We start from the raw sequence: 12,516 nt of genomic DNA on the forward strand, positions 1-12,516 counted from the left end.
AGGTAAAATATATTTTGGTGCATGTATGTTTTATTCACATAATTTTAGCCTACCCTTTCGGGGGCATCTGACATTTGGGGCAAGAAAAACTGAAGAAAATGGCGTTGGCTGCATCTTTTATACTGCTGATGACTTGATGTCAGGGAAGAGGCGACAGCAACCGACGCAGGACCCAAGACTTTGGAATTCAGGCTGACTGAGGGCAACTTGCCAGCAGGATAACCCAAATGTAATGACTGCAACAGTGAATACACTCGAACATCTACATTTATGGTAAGTGTACACAACTGTACTTTCTATAGTTTATTTGATTTGGCTTAAAAAGTGTGATGTTTTCCACATGGACCAGACCAGACCAGACCAAACCCCCTCTATTTCTCCTGTCCTATAGCACATGCTTTCTGTGGAGGTAATTGAAGCATTTCCTCCTTCCTAGGTGGGAAGAGATTTTTATGCAAGAATGTTTCTGTTTCCAAAGAAAGAAAATGCCTGGAGACCAGTTCTGGACCTTTTTTCCCTAAACCAGTTTGTGATGATGCCCATGTTCAAAATGCTTTAATACCCAAATTCTTACCCCTTCTTCATTATTTGCGTTTTTTATTAGCATTAGATTTAAAAGATACTCATCTCATTCATATCCATCCGTACTTCAGACATTTCTTAAAGTTTCTTATGTCTTGATCACAGTATTAGTTCTCTGCCTTACCCTTTGTGTGATCTACTGCTCCAAGAGTGTTCATAATGTGTTTATCTCAAGTTATAGCACTTTGCAGGCTACAGAATGTCCACATTTTTCTATATTTAGATGATGTGCTTATCTTTGCAGCATCTTTTGTGGTGTCAGGAATCTGTCACTTGGGTGAGAGGTCTATGCAGGTTGGGATTCCTAAAGAACATTGAAAACTCTCTGACTCCATCACACAGTATTGTGTGGCTGGGGTGTCTCCTAGACACCTCAGTACAAAGCTTTTATTCCAGAGGAAATTATTCTGATTATACCTGTGGCAAGACTTCAGATAAGAATAATAGGATGTAGGCAACTATTTTTCTTGTCATTTTGTCTCTCTGGAATGCAACACTGTTTGTAGTACCATGTTTATAAAGTAATGACAAACATTCCAAGTGGAATATGGTGCCCCCATGTAATGCCCAGCTTTACTAAGTTGCACATTTAGAACACCTCGCGTGACAGAACTGTGAAGGGGAAAATGATCGAGAGGGATTGCCTGCACCTATACGGCCAAACTGGAGGCTGAGCTCTCCCAACATAGGACTGGCAAGACCAGTCAGGAGGAGAAGGTTACCACACACACTATAGACCCAGTCTCACATATTACCATTACAACCTCAAATCATACACATAAACACACAAAGACATACTTGGAGGCTCTGATCAAAAATCTACCAAAACAGCAGAGGCCACCAAAGCAGACACCCAAACAACCACCACCTCAGAACACAACACCTGCAACACATAGACCTCACAGTCAGAGTGTCAAACAGTCACAGCCCTTAAGGCCAAACACAATGCCAGACACACTAGTCATTGGTGACTCCATAGTCAGACACACTGACGTCCCGCTCACCAGACTGAGTAAGGAGAAGGTCACAGTAAGCTGCCTGTCGGGCGCTAGAATCCGCCACATAACGCAAGCACTCAGGTCTCTCAACAGCAGGTACAAATATGACTCAGTCATTGTCCACGCTGGTGTAAGCGACCTGAGGCGTACCTCCTTGGACTACATGAAAAGAGACATTGAGGAGCTCTCTGATTATGTAGCCCAGACAGGTATGACCCTGACCTTGAGCAGTATCCTACCTTCACCAAGAATGATGCCACAATACAGAGATAAGATGATCAGCTTTAACAATTGGCTTAAACACTGGTGTCATTCAAAGGGGATCCAGTGTCTGTCTGCCTGGGATGACATGCTGGACAAGCCACGCTGCTTCAAGGGACGGCTTGCACCTGTCACCCTGGGATTCCAGATATTGGCAAAGGCTCTTGCCACCCCATAGTGCCTTTTTAGGCAAGGCTCAAATTCTAAACCTACCACCCTAGAACACAAAAAGGAAAAAACTAAGGGTAATGCTGCTCAATGCCAGAAGTCTAAATCTCAAAATGCACGCACTCGAGGCCCTTCTCAGTATGGAGAACATCGATGTCTGTGCTGTGACAGAAACCTGGTTCAAGGCTCCTGAGAGCACCCCAGCGCTATCAGGTTTTACCTCATATCATGCGTTCCGGCCCCAAAATCTGGACAATACCAAGAAAGGAGGGGGGGTATCCATATTCATCAAGGACACCCACACCTCAAGACTGGTGGCAATGCACGATACATCGGAGACCATCCAGGTGCAATTAACCATAGGCAAGACTGCTCTGCAAATTGTAGCATGTTACAGGCCACCCTCACAAACTCAGGAACCTCACATGGCCTTCCTGAAAACACTAGAGGGATAAATGTATCACCAAACACCATCATACTAGGTGACTTCAATTACCCTAATATAGACTGGGAACACTACTCAAGCCCAAACACCCTAGCCCAAAAGTTCCTGGAATTCATAAACTCAAATGCCATGGAACAACTAGTCACCATCCCACAAGAGGAGATAACATACTTGATCTCATCATCACGAACATGGGAGCAAAATGTTCAACACGGAGGTGTACCCCTCACTGGTGAGATCAGACCACAAACTAATCTCGCTGGAGATCCTCATCCCACCCCACCTGAAATAAAAAGACCACAGTAAAGAACTTCTCAAAAGCCGACTTCACACTTCTAAAGACTAGTGTGGTCTCCTTTAAGGCCCCGAGCCATGGAAAACAGTACTCAAGCCGCTGAATCACTTACAAATGCCTTCTACCAGCACCTGCAGGACTGCATGGATAAGGCAATCCCAAGCAAAACAAAGACTCTTTGTACCAAAGGCAAGCGTCCAGTCTGGTGGACCCCAGCCATAAACAAACTCTACAACAAAAGGAGGAAGCTACTACAAGATAGAGCAACATCCTTAAAAGGTAAGACACCCTTGATCACTATAAGTAAAAAACTAAGAGCTCTCATAAAATCATCCAAAGCAAATTTCGAGAGAAAAATAGCTAAAGACTCAAAAGACAATCATAAGGCCTTCTTTAGCTATGTTAGAAACCTGGGAGGAAACTCCCAGATATGCTCAGAGCTAGTTCAAAATGATGTGAAGATTACTGATCCTACAGACATTGCCAACATACTGGCTGACAGGTTCAGTGCAAACTTCTCCCCTCCCCAAAGGAGAGATATCTATACCAAACGCTTGCAGCCCCCCAAACATCCCCAGCGCCCAAGTGAGAACTGCTCTCTCCAAAGCAAAAACACAGCATCCATGGGACCTGATGGTGTCCCCGGCTGTGTGCTCCATGAACTCAATGAGGAATTAAACCCACAGCTAGGACAGCTGTTTAATCAAAGTCTTACCTCTGGATACGCATCCAGGGAGTGGCGCACTGCAACTGTGGTACCACTTCACAAAGGCGGTGCCTCCACCGACCCTGGAAATTACCGGCCCATTAGCTTGACGAGCCTTATCTGCAAAGCCATGGAGAGGATCATAATGGACCTCATAAATAAAGACATAGGGAATTTGCAGACTTTGGATCCAACCCAGTTTGGCTTTGTCAAAGGCAGATCATGCCTTTTAAACTTGGTTGACTTTTTCGAAACAGTCACCAAAGCCATTGATGAGGAAAGGCAGTCCATACAGCCTACCTCGATCTGGCTAAGGCCTTCGATACAATACCCCATTCGGGTATCATTGAAAAACTCATCAGCTTAAATGTCAACCCATACATCACAAGATGGGTTGCAAACTGGCTGAGTGACAGAACCCACAGGGTCAGAGCTGCTGGCGCCATGTCAGACTCAAAGCCTGTCACAAGTGGTGTCCCACAGGGCTCAGTCCTGGGCCCACTCTTGTTTGGCATCTACTTTTCCGAGTACAAGCAAACACAGGAGGGTTATGGCTGACAAAGTTTGCAGATGACTGCAAACTGGGCCATAGTAGAAAACACATCTGACACAGATATCCTTCAGAAGGGTCTCACAGAAGCGGATAACTGGTGCCAGAGCCACGGCCTAAAGTTAAATGCCAAAAATGCATAGTCATACCCTTCGGGAAAAACAAGGTTACCCCTAGCTACCAAATAGGTGGCAATCCACTGAGCACAGAAGAAGTTATCAGGGACCTGGGGACCCAGGTTGATAGTAGTCTGTCATTCGACACCCATGTAGCTAAAGTAGTTAGGAAGACCTTCTACATTGCCCACCTTATCATGAAGGGATTCTCATCTAGATCAAGGGAGGTCATAGTCTCCTTTACTCATCACTCATCAGACCAATGATTGAGTACAATGCCCCATTCGGAATGTATCTGACCCGACACTTGCAGCAGCTGGAGAGGCCACAAAAGTTCCTCACCAAAAGGATAAAGGGTCTCAAAAATCTGTCCTATGCTGCCCGACTGAAAGAACTCCAGCTCTATTCAGTCGCTTACCGCTTGCTCACAGGTGACCTTTGCCTAACATACAAGGCCATGTCAAACCCAGATTTGATGAATATGCTTCACCTCAAAAAATCTAGATCCATCAGAGCCACAAGGGCGGAGACTTAAACCTTGACACGGCTATTAATAGGGCGTGCTGGAGGATAGATTCATCACCCAAAGACTCCCTATGCTGTGGAACAAAATCCCGGTACATGTGAGGCAGAGCACCTCGCTGGCCTTGTTCAAGAGAAATCTTGACCAATGGATGGGAGATCGCAGATATACCCCAGGGACTACCTCAGTGTCACTGCTCGACAGAGGCACAGCAAAATAATGGGTATAGTTCCCCATACTAAAGGGGTGGCGTAAGCCACAAAACGATGGGCTAGGCTTGTAAATGCCCTCGGGCAGATAGCCTAGTATGAACCTATGAACCTATGAACCTCAAAGACATTGGGTAATGTAACGTTTTTAATGCACTGGAGGATTGCTGTCTTAATTTCCTCTTGACAGCTTTTGCACATGTCCGTATTGCACTGGCTACACATCTTTAGCAATTATTGCTGCAGTTTGGCTGCAATGTGAGCCAACTTTTGCCAATGACAGATGCATGTTTTTATTTATATTTGTGTTTTTTAACCGAGCTTTTTTTTCAACAAGTGATATAAGGAGAAAAGCTTGAAAGGCAGGCATTAAAATTATATGGTTAGTATGTGAATAGTGCTGCAGTAACAATGAGAGAAAAACACATGCAAATATATAATCCATAAACTAGAACTGTTAGGTCAGCATTTAGGTTTTCATTTTTACAAATTGGTCAACATATTTGTCAGAAATCAGTCATAGCTCAACCTTAGATAAAATATAATTTAAATAGTAACTGAAGTTTGGCTGTAAAGATGTTAGAAACATACTAGTTGTATGTGGAAACGCATCCAGCAAAATGTTCTTAGTGGGAAAGAAGAAAAAAGTAGACTGTGGAGTCAGGATGTATGTCACTGTTATAAAGAGGGTGCAGTAACCAGTCCAGTTGGTAGTGTGGGATTCCGGATACTGTTTAAGGCTCTAGCCACCCCTATAGTGCCTTTTTTAAGCAAGGTTCAAATGACAAATTCACCACCATAACAGGTACAAGCAAGCAAAATCTGAGGGTATTGCTACTCAATGCTGGAAGTCTAAACTTCAAAATGCACTCACTTGAGGCACTCCTTAAAATGGAGAACATCAGCATCTGTGCATTGCCAGAGACCTGGTTCAAGGCTCCAGAGAGTACCCTTGCATTACCAGGCTATAATTCATACCACACCTTTCGGCCACCTAACCTGAACCGAAGCACTAAAGGCGGAGGTGTGTCCATATTCATTAAGGATATCCACACCTCCAGGCTAGTTGCTCAGCATAATGCATCCGAGATTGTCCAAGTGCAACCAACTCTGGGCAAGACCACAGTCCAAATTGTACCTTGCTACAGATCCCCCACCATGCCCTAGGATTCCGACTCCTCATTTCTTGATACACTGGAAAATATTAGGGTACAACCTAACACCCTAATAATGGGTGATTTCAACTACCCCACCATTAACTGGGAGAACTACTCATGTACCAACTCTTGTGCTCAACGTTTTCTGGAATTCATAAATTCCAATGCCTTGGATCAGCTTATGCACACCCCCACCAAGGGCAGCAATATCCTAGACCTGGTAATTACCATCATGGGCAACCGGTGCTCCACACCAAAGGTCAGTTCCTTGATGGTCATATCCGACTACAAGCTAATCACCCTAGACATCCACCCCCCCCACCCCCCATTAGGGAAACTACCATAAAATAATTCTCCAAAGCCAACTTCTCACTTAAGACAGAAGGGGCAAACTTTACGACACCCATGCTGACGGACAATAGAGGTATGACTGCTGAATCCTACACAAATGCACTTTATAAGCACTTACACAAGTGCATGGATCGTGCAATCCCTAACAGAACCAAGATGCTATCCTCCAGAAAAAAGGAAGCCAATCTGGTGGTCCCCTACCATAAACAAACTCTACAACAGAAGAAAGAAACTGTTGCAAAAAAGAGTAAAATTCCATGATTGGAGGAACTCTCCTGGTCAGCCTCAGTAAGAAGCTGAGATCCCTCTTAAAATCCTCCAAAGCTAGTTACGAAAACAACATCACCACTGACTCTAAAGACAACCACAAAGCATTCTATAGCTATGTCAAGAATCTCAATAGCAACACTCAGATCTGCTCTGAGTTACAGCACAATGGCACCAAATATACAGACCCAACTGATATTGCCAACATAATGGCAGATAGCTTCAGTGCTAACTTTACCCCTCTCTCATCCCCTAAAAGGCCTATCTCTATACCAGAAGAATACAAAGTTCCTGTAATCACGGCTGCACAGATAAAAAACACTGTCCAAAGCCAAGAACACAGCATCCCAGGTTGCGTTCTGCATGAACTACAGAATGAACTGGCACCTCACCTAAGTACCATGTTCAGTCATAGCCTCACCTCAGGCGATGTGCCCACTGAATGGCACACAGTGACGGTTATCCCACTCCACAAAGGAGGAGCCACCACGGACTCTGGAAACTACCGCCCCATTAGCCTGACGACCTGGTCTGCAAGGCTGTGGAACGTATCATCATGGAACTTATAAACAATGACATTGGTAATCTCCAACTATGGACCCCACCCATTTTGGGTTTGTAAAAGGCAGATCATGTCTCCTAAACCCGATAGACGTCTTTGAAGCGGTCACCAAAACTGTAAATGAGGGTAAGGTGGTTCATACAGCCTATCTAGATCTCGCCAAGGCTTTCAACATCATCCCCCACTCTGGAATTATAGATAAACTCACTAAACTAGGTATAAATCCCTATGTCACAAGATGGGTTGCCAACTTGGCTCACTGACAGAACCCACACTGTGAAAGTAGCAGACTCCAAATCCAACTTCAGACCAGTGACAAGTGGAATACCACAAGGTTCAGTCCTGGGTCCTCCTGTTTGGTATCTACTTTTCTGAAGTACAGGCTAACAAAGGCCTTTGGCTAACGAAGTTCGCAGATGACTGCAAACTAGGAGCCATAATCAAAACTAAAAGATGTGGACATCCTACAAAAGGGCCTCACTGAGACAGATGCCCGGTGTCAAAGCCATGGCCTCAAACTCAATGTCAAAAAAGTGCATTATCATCCGTTTTGGTAAAAACTCTGTACCCATGAACTACCACATAGGCGGTAGTCTAACACCGAAAGTGTGATGAGACCTTGGGACACAGGTGGACAGTAGTCTCTCCTTTGATAATCACATCGCCACAGTAATCAGGAAATCCTTCTATGTGGCACACCTCATCACAAAAGGTTTCTCATCCAGGAAAAAAGAGGTCATTGTTCCCCTCTGCTCATCACTCATTAGACCCATTACAGAATACATCACCCCTTTTGGTATGTACCTTACAAGACATCTACAACAACTGGAAAGGCTGCAGAAATACCTCACAAAGAGGATTACCAGCCTCAAACAGATGCCCTACACAGACTGTCTCAAAAAACTGCAGCTTTATTCTGTCACATATCGCCTACTCAGAGGCAATCTCTGCCTAACACATAAAGCTATGTTAAACCCAGAGCTTTTGGACATGCTCCACTTAAAGAAATCCCAATCTCTCCAAGCTACATGCCCTAAGGACTTAAACCTTGCCACCACAATAAACAGAACATGCTGGAGGGATAGATTCCTGTCCCAGAGACTTCCCATACTCTGGAACAAACTACCTATCTATATCAAACAAAGCTCCTTATTAGCACTCTTCAAGTAAAATCTTGATGATTGGATGGGAGATAGGAAATTCACCCCGGGATCACTTCTGTGGCTCTGCTCAACAGTGGCACAGGAAAATAATTTTCTTGGGTGGTGAAAGCCAGGGTACCTTTTGGCTAGGCTTATATAGGCCCTAGAGCCAATAGCCTAGTACCTACCTATGAACCTAACACACAGGGGCTTTAGTGTGTATGTAGTCTGTGAGTTCAGTAATTAGTATAAGATTATACTTTCATTATACCCATACCTGTATTCATGAGATATGGTGATTTTTGTCATGCATTAGCATGTTAATTCTTGTTTGTATGCTAAAAGAATCTCTAGTCTTAGCTTCCAGAACAGTGGGAAATGAAGGGCACTGTTTCCAGGGTATATGCTGTGCATATTTTTTGTAGCTCTAGATGCTTAATATAGTTGTGCTTATATTAAACAACATTATTAAATAATTCTAAGAGGTGGAGGTGGGATGTGTGTATATATTTTTTTTTTTTGGTTGTGGTACTTATGTAAGTATTTACTTTTGATTGATGTATTTTGCTGAAAACTCAAACTGTGTTAATTTGGAATGATATTGGTCTTCCTGCTGTCCCAGACTGGCTGCAGTTAGGCATGGTGCTCCTTTAATCATGTTTTATTTTCTCTTTAGTTCATCAGTCTCCAGTCTCTACTACATTCCTCACTCGCCGAGACCAGATGGATGTCGGAGATGCCTCTAACTACTCAATGTACTGTCCTGACTACACAGTTCGAGCACTCACAGACCTGCAATTCATAAAGGTGAGCAGTAAGTCATATCTGCAAAACCAAATTCGAGTTGCAGGTCTACATCTTTTGTAGGAGCTGTACAAAATTAAATAAGAGTTTTACCTTTTAGTCTCAGTCAAGAAAAACGCTTAATGTCCAAGAGTACTTTTTTATTCCATAAACAGCACTGGGTGACTGCCTACTAAAATTTTCCTATCAGTCTCAAAGAATAAAGTAAACATATATATATATATATATATATATATATATATATATATATATATATATATATATAGTTATCAATTTCATGCATGCAGAGCTCCGATGTTGCATTACTTTCAACAGATCATTTAATTTTTAATTATTTTATGAACTCGTGATTCTTGCTTAGAGCTTCACGTGAGCACTTCACAAATATGCCTTTTTAAAACATAGACCACTTGTGCTTAAGATTTATTGGCCTTCAGCTTTGTAACATTTAGTACCAGTACACACTATTTCACAGATATCCTTGCAAAGACTCATCCCTAGCCTGAGAAGGCCAGAGTGTACTGTTGATTAATCTGGTTTCCACGGATACCTGATACAATTCATTAACTTTCTAAAACTAACTTTCAAACATAACTCCTTCAGCACTAACTTTGCCTTCAGTTATCTGTTGGTATACTACAGTTTGCTAATGGAGAGAATGTAATTGTAAGACACTTGAAATATAAAGCTACTACCTATGTGAAACACTGTCTTGCATGTTCACACATCTGTTTTTCAATTTTCCTTTGACATGCACATAAACATTTTATTTTACTCATTTGTGAAGAAGCTACAAGTTAATATGCATTTTTTGAAGAATAAACATGCAACGGGTGGCCACAGTGTTGCAGCGGTTAGCGTTGCCGCCTCACAGCAAGAAGTTCTCCGGTTCGATCCTCAGCTGGGGTGCCTTTTGTGTGGAGTCTGCATCGCCACCCTGTGGTCGTGTGGGTTTCCTCTGGGTGCTCCGGTTTCCTCCCACATCCCAAAGACATGCTGTAGGTGGATTGGACACTCTAAATTGGCCCTAGATGTGAGTGCTTGCATGTGTGTGCCTTCTGTGGAAGGTTGGGCGCCGGGCTGGCAATTTGACACTGTAAAACTCCACTGCCAATCATGAGCAGACAGGTGATCCGCTGTGGTGACCCCTAACTGGGAAAAGCCGAAAGAAGAAGAATAAACATGCAACATAATAATTTTCCATAACAGTCCTCCCTCTGATATTACAAGTGTCACCCATGGTTATATTTGTTCTTAATTTGATAAAATGTGCTTCGGCATCATAATATTCATCATCTATAGTGCTTTGTTCATCATTTGATACCTTTACAAGTGGCATTATGTGTGCAGTGAGATTAAACATTTTGTAATCGCAATCTTTAGAACAGAAAATATTAAAACAATGAAAAGAATATTTATTTATTGGCATTTGTTGACTGGGAAAGTCCACTGGGTCCGAAACACATTTTCAGTGGAGGCCCGGGGAGAAAAGCTACACAGCTAATCAAATATTGTACAGAACAAATACACACAGTAAAAGATGTATACATACATAAGCATAGGGTGGGGAGTAAATACTATATAAGCTGATACATATTGTCAGATTGAGTGGATACATAACATACTTTCAGTCCCCAAGAAAGTAATTATTAACTTTAATAAATTGCACATATTGTAAGTAGGAGAAACAGTTGTATAGAGGAGGAAGAAAAAAAATAAGCAGAGGGTTAAAGTGTAAAATCTGAGTAGTTAAGTGTGTGTGGTTAAGGGTCTTACACTGTATTTCACAGGTACAGCTGGGATTATTTAGGTAGTGGGTTTTTAGTGCAGCTTTAAAGGCTATTCAGGAGTCGAGTTGAGTAATATGTGAGTGAAGGCTATACCACAGTTTGGCAGTATTGTTGGAATAAAGGCATTGTCCTGCTCTTTTGATGGGTGTAGTTACATTTAAAAGTGACTTTTCAGAAGACTGAAGGGTTCTAGTTGGGGTGTATGTGTGTAAGATAGACTGGAGTGCAGGACAGCTGTCAGGTTTGAAAATTAGCTTATGAGCAAGTGTTAACTGAGTATAATAGAGATAGTAGTGAAATTCAAGCCGGGACAATGTTGAGAACTTTGCAGTGGTGTGAGTGTTTGGGCATGTTTGAGACAAATTTTGCTATCTTGTAGTAGCACGATTGCAGCTTATTACTGAGGGATGTATGAAGGTTGGTGAAAATGGGGCTTCCATACACGAGGGTTGGGATAAGCAAAGTGTTTGCTAGTTTTATCTTAGTTTGAAACGGTTTACTATGGGAAGGTTGAAGCGGATTCCATTGAATCCACTGTACCGGAGGCCGAACGGCGACATTGTTGAACTACAAATCTCAACGCCATCTTGACCCATGTTAAAGCCCTTTCTGAGGTCGACATCGAGATGTATTTCGACAATGTCGGAATTCGACATTGTCACTTTTGCAGACGTGGGTCAGTGATTCCATCATTCAGCGGAATCTGGATCGACCTTCCCATAGTAAACCTTTGAAACATAACATCTCTTAAGTCCTTCAGCATTTACTTTGCCTTCAGTTTTATTTGTCAGTACACTACAGTTTGCTAATAATGAGAATGCAGTTGTAAGACACTTGAAATATAAAGCTACTACTTATGTGAAACTGTATCTTGTATAATCATGCATCTGGTTTTCAGTTTTCCTTTGACATAAACATATTATAAACATTTTGTGTGACTCATTTGTGAGGAAACTACAAGTTAATATGCATTTTGTGAAGAATAAACATGAGATGTAATAATTTTCCATAACAGAGCGTATGCTAAATAGTGAGGAAAGACTTGAGATTGGTTACATGTTGCAGATTGAGAAATACTGCAAAAGAGAGAGAATTGCATGCAAGTAGTATGTTGACTGCATAAGAAATTTAGCTTTATTGCATTGTTAATTTAGAAGGAATATTGTCCTGATAGTACACTAGTACACATTTATCATTCATAATTGGCTTTAGGACTGTACATTGGTTAGTACTGCAACCTTAAAATACTTCATTTATGCTTATGTCAGCTGTAGGACTGTACAGTAGTGCAGTGCATAGTGCTGCTGCCTTACTCTGGTTTGTTCATTGTTATATCAGCTGCACGACTGTACAGTGATGCAGTGCTTAGTACTGGTGCTTTACTATGGATGTCCTCCTATTCTTGTGTTGCAGTATTCTTAAAATGGGAGAGTTGCCTGCCACAACGGCCCAACGTCGACCAGTATGCAAAAGGCTTTTACTACTTAGGGATGCATGGTACATCACACATAGGCTGCTGTCAGACGTCTACCATAAAAGTGATGTATGCACGCACCATCCTCAGAACTTTTTTGCCACCAGTCCAGACAC

At 42.4% G+C, this 12,516-nt stretch overlaps 1 protein-coding gene across 2 annotated transcripts in view; it reads left to right on the forward strand.

The window, feature by feature from the left end:
• LOC122812101 (metal transporter CNNM3-like) overlaps positions 1–12,516 on the forward strand; it is a 575,621-nt gene that overhangs the window by 465,522 nt on the left and 97,583 nt on the right. For both annotated transcript variants that reach the window (XM_044084380.1, XM_044084382.1), the window contains exon 6: positions 9,009–9,139. In XM_044084380.1, the coding sequence (XP_043940315.1) occupies positions 9,009–9,139 (131 nt within the window). The remainder of the gene's footprint in view (positions 1–9,008; positions 9,140–12,516) is intronic.

Source organism: Protopterus annectens, chromosome 9.part0 (assembly GCF_019279795.1).
Source record: "Protopterus annectens isolate FY-2018-M chromosome 9.part0, PAN1.0, whole genome shotgun sequence".
In the NCBI taxonomy this organism is placed as follows: domain Eukaryota; kingdom Metazoa; phylum Chordata; order Ceratodontiformes; family Protopteridae; genus Protopterus; species Protopterus annectens.